At 37.8% G+C, this 5,000-nt stretch overlaps 1 protein-coding gene across 1 annotated transcript in view; it reads right to left on the bottom strand.

Moving 5' to 3' along the window:
• LOC127448242 (serine/threonine-protein kinase Nek5) overlaps window positions 1-5,000 on the bottom strand; it is a 30,422-nt gene that overhangs the window by 15,791 nt on the left and 9,631 nt on the right. The window contains exons 8-10 of the mRNA XM_051710634.1: window positions 3,640-3,840; window positions 3,431-3,494; window positions 3,077-3,186 (exon numbers count right to left, since the gene is read on the bottom strand). Coding sequence (XP_051566594.1) covers window positions 3,077-3,186; window positions 3,431-3,494; window positions 3,640-3,840 — 375 coding nt within the window. The remainder of the gene's footprint in view (window positions 1-3,076; window positions 3,187-3,430; window positions 3,495-3,639; window positions 3,841-5,000) is intronic.

A 5,000-nucleotide genomic window follows, 5' to 3' on the forward strand; every position in this document is an offset into this window, starting at 1 on the left:
ATACATTTATTTATTTATTTGGCAAGTAGTCTTGTAATAAGTGGGATACACTGCAAAAAATATTTTTCTTTGAGTATTTTCATCTTGTTTTCAGGTAAAAATATATAAACATTCTTAAAACATGAAAAATGTCTTGAGAAGCAGGATGGAATGAGATTAAGTTTTCAGAGAAATCTAATAAAATTTGGTGCAGTTTATGTTTAAAACAAGAAAAAACTATTTGCCAATGGGGTGAGAAAAATACACTTGTTTTCTTATCGAATCTGCTTTTTTTATTCCATTTGCAAATAGTTTTTTTATTTTGTAATAAGCATAAACGTTGCTACATTTTGTTAGATTTCTTTGAAAACAAGACAAAATATTCCTTCTCAAGTAAACTGACCTGTTTACATATTTTAACTGGAAAAAAATTAAAATAAACATAAGATCTTTTTCAGTGTATTCAGTCCTTTTTGCAAAATAAACTCCAACAGAACACAAATAGAGACTCTGCGGTCTCTTTTCACATAATAACAATTTAAACTCAAATCAATGTCTCATGTCCATTTATTTATGTATTTTTGTCTTATTTTCTAGTTCTATATCTACACATTCTTAAGAAACATTTACTTGAGAAGCAAATTGATATATTTCATTTTCAGAGAAATCTGACAAAATGTAGCACTGTTTAATTTTACAACAAGAAAACTATTTGCCACTTGGGTAAGAAAAATAAACTTTATTGAAAGGGAAAACAAGTTCTTAGGCTACGTTCACACCACAGCTGAATGTGACTCGAATCTGATTTTTTTGTAAGGTTGTTCACATGACATTTTAAATGAAGCCCATATCAGATAATGTTCTGAACAGCTGATGCTCTTTATCTGACACGCATGTGTATAATAGTCCCTGAACATGCGTATCAAACTCTGGCATGTTCAATATTATAGTCTAATAATGGGGGCCTGGGTATCTCAGTGAGTATTGACGCTGACTATCACCCCTGGAGTCGTGAGTTCGAATCCAGGGTGTGCTGAGTGACTCCAGCCAGGTCTCCTAAGCAACCAAATTGGCCCGGTTGCTAGGGAGGGTAGAGTCACATGGGGTAACCTCCTCGTGGTCGTGATTAGTGGTTCTCGCTCTCAATGGGGTGTGTGGTAAGTTGTGTGTGGATTGTGTAGAGTAGCATGAGTCTCCACATGCTGTGAGTCTCCGTGGTGTCATGCACAACGAGTCACGTGATAAGATGCACGGATTGACGGTCTCAGAAGCAGAGACAACTGAGACTTCGTCCTCCACCACCTGGATTGAGGTGAGTAACCGCGCCACCGCGAGGACCTACTAAGTAGCGGGAATTGGGCATTCCAAACTGGGAGAAAAGGGGATAAAAATTTTTTTAAATGTTTAGCCTAATATTAATAATCTAGTAAATTGCATTTGAAAATGTACACAGCTGTTGTTTTTTTTTAAGCGAATAGGACACTTGAATACCATGTCAGCAAGTGATGATAAAAAAAGACCGTCTCAATGGATATTCATATGATGCAATTTAATGATCAGAGTGTAATATAACTTAAGAGTGAAACATATATGTAAGGTAAGAAGTTGTTGTCTATAATTATTTCAGACTTCCATTGACTTGCTTGCATTCAAGTTTGTTTTTTGTTTTTTTTGATTTTCTCCCCTTTTCTCCCCAATTTGGAATACCCAATTCCCAAGTCCTCATGGTAGTGTAGTGACTCGCCTCAATGCGGGTGGCAGAGGACGAATCTCAGCTGCCTCCGCGTCTGAGACCGTCAATCCGCGCATCTTATCACGTGACTCGTTGAGCGCGTTACCACAGAGACATAGCGCGTGTTTCACGCTATTCTCCGCGGCATCCACGCACAACTCACCACGTGCCCCATTAAGAGCGAGAACCACATTATAGCGACCACGAGGAGGTTACCCCATGTGACCCTACCCTCCCTAGCAACCGGGCCAATTTGGTTGCTAAGGAGACCTGGCTGGAGTCACTCATTTGATTTGAACTCATGACTGCAGGTGTGATAGTCAGCATCAATACTCGCTGAGATACCCAGGCCCCCCTGCATTCAAGTTCTGATACAGTTTGAGAAATATAGAAACTAGGGAAGTCCAAGTGAATCGCTAAACCCAACTGTTGAGCATTTTAATTACTTTCCTTAAAAAAGAAATGAATGCAATTGTAAGTTTTACAACATAACACGCCTATATATGCCGGAAACCACATGCACAAATAATGAATGTTGAGTTAGATTGATGTTAAAATCACATTAAATCTGGCCTGTTCACACTGAAGACACATTGGAAAAGATCAGATACACATCTGATTTATTTCCACATATGAAAGTGGCCCAGATCGGATTTGAAAATGTCAGATTCAAAGTGCTTTTGGCTGTTCATATTGTCAACCAAATTAACAGATCTGTCACATGTGAGTGTAAAAATCAGATTTGGGTGCGGTGTGAACGTAGCCTTAGATTTCTCTGAAAACAAGACTTAATACCTCATGCCATTCTGCTTCTCAAGTCAATATATCTGGTTTAAAGAATGTGTAGATATTTTAGCCGGAAAATAGGACAAAAATACTCTGTAAGAAAATGATTTGTTTGTGGTGTAGCCATGAAATAAGCAGAATAATGTACAGTCAGCCAGTCATTATTGCAGTCCTCTACTCAGGTCCTGATCACCCTGTCGAGGTTTATTTTGCGATAACGACTGGCTGATTGTACATTATCCCTCACTTATCCCACACAAATTTCATTTGATCAGTCTGTGTGTTCCATGGGAATCAAACCGTTTGTAGCACTGTGATTTACCAACTGAGCTACAAGAACATTAAAAGTCCTTTTTTTCTTTCTGTGACATATGAAAGCAGTCGCCAGAACTCGTTTCTGTTCTGAGCTCAAATTCAGGTTCACACTTTTACTGTACACACTTCTCACTTTTTTGCAGCCTTGTAAAATTGGCCATCTATGATGCTATCATTCACACATATGTTTGGCGTTGAGCGCCGCACTGAATCTCTGACACGAGTCATGTGATAGTCTTAATAAAGAGCACAATGAAGACACACGTGATTGTGGGAGCTCTGGAGTTTTGCTCGTCTCTTCTCGACTCTTTGGAGTGTTTTGTTGACGGGCTTCAGGACAGATTTATGTCCGACAGGAACTTTACACATTTTATCTGCAGGAGACAAAGAGTGACAGATTGATCAAAATCTTCATGTTTATTCTGAACTGAAACAACAACTGAGATTCTATGAATCCTTTGGAAATGGCAAGAAGAAAGAGAAAAAAAGAAGAAGAGATAAACCTGCTGACACACACAGAGAAGTGTTTGAGTTTGCACTGAAGTATGCATCTGGTTGCATGAGTTTTTGCTGTCAGATACCAGATTATACTGGATTTATGCATTCACACACACACACCTGTGCTGTTGGCTGTTGGTGTGTGTTTGTGTAGAACAGTGTGACTGAACTCCTCCTCCAACAACTGAAATAAAAGATAATATTGTGTAAGACACAGCCTTGAGTGACTTGATTGCATATGGTGAGAACTGAAATCATTACAGGGTTTCCTGTTTACTTTGGTGGTATTTTTTTTAAACATCCTGTGTATCCAGCTGACATCATCATACCTGAGGCTCCAGGTGTCTGCTGATCTGTGTCTGTAGTAAAGGTCGTTTGAGTAGTGAGTTAACCGAGGGCCGGTCACGTGGACTGACTTTAAACAGCTGGTTCAGCATCAGTCGCAGTTCAGCGCTGAAACACTGAGACACTGGAGTGTAACGCCCCCTACAGATCCTCAACACCAACTGCTTTAAATTACTGCCTTCAAACTGCAACACACACACACACAATATTGCAAATATAATGTCATCAGTGGTGACTCTTTGAGGCCTAAAGTCACAATACAAACATCTTAATACTCCCAAAATAAGCTTCATTTTCTTTAAGGCAAAATATACTTTTTCATTTGCTTCTGTTGACATTTTATGTGAAATGTGACCTGGAAATGTTCTTAAAAAAGCTTCATTAGATTTACCCATATAATATTCTCTTTATTCTATTCTCTTAAATAGAACTCAACCACTTCATTTATTTATTTTGACGATTAATCGGCACCACTAGCTGCTTTCGGAACGGTTGACTGTCTGTAAAAATCAACGGCGACACGTTTTCCCCCCGTGGATGGCTCTGGAGGGATCTCGAGTATGACTGCAGCCTCAGGAGGGAAATATAAACAATCACTGACACTAATATTCATCTATATTTATCTCTATTTTAATCCTCACTTTAATGCAAATTTTGCTATTTTGTGTTCTAATTTGAAGCGAGGGCATGCAACGAAAAATGCCAATACATGAAAACATGCTCCATCAGCACAAGCTGTACATCATGTCTCCAACTTCATAACATATAGATAATAATACGAATCTATTGACAATCAAATACATATACTCTTCATCTGGTGAATATACAGGCTATTAAAAGCTTAATGTAGTGCAGACTTACAGCACATGTATATCGCTGTAACGAGTCTACTGTAAAACTCTGTTTATGGACTCATGCACGATTATTACTACTCATTACTTAAAAAAAGACACATATGAAGTATTGACATAATCACGGTGCGACTGGTAAAAAAGAAAAGTATAATTTATGTGAAAATTCTCTCAAATTCTTCAGCTGTAGACTAAAACCACAGAAAATAATTGTTTTAACTGAAATAAACTGAATTAAAACAAATAACTGTCTTATTAACTGTAAATTAAATTAAACAATAAACAGGCCCCTGAGGCACTAGGATAAGCTGTCAAACACTACATCAGTGTATTACTGCATTATAATGAAGCGGAAAACATCAAAGAAAAAAGTGCTAAAACTGGCGCACCTTTTCTGTTAATTCTACTTACATTAAATATAAGTGCAAACATGATGTTTAGAGCAGCATTCTGAATTATTTTAGTGGAGTACCTGTATTAACTGACACAACCCT

This window comes from Myxocyprinus asiaticus, chromosome 11 (assembly GCF_019703515.2).
Source record: "Myxocyprinus asiaticus isolate MX2 ecotype Aquarium Trade chromosome 11, UBuf_Myxa_2, whole genome shotgun sequence".
Taxonomy (NCBI): Eukaryota; Metazoa; Chordata; class Actinopteri; order Cypriniformes; family Catostomidae; genus Myxocyprinus; species Myxocyprinus asiaticus.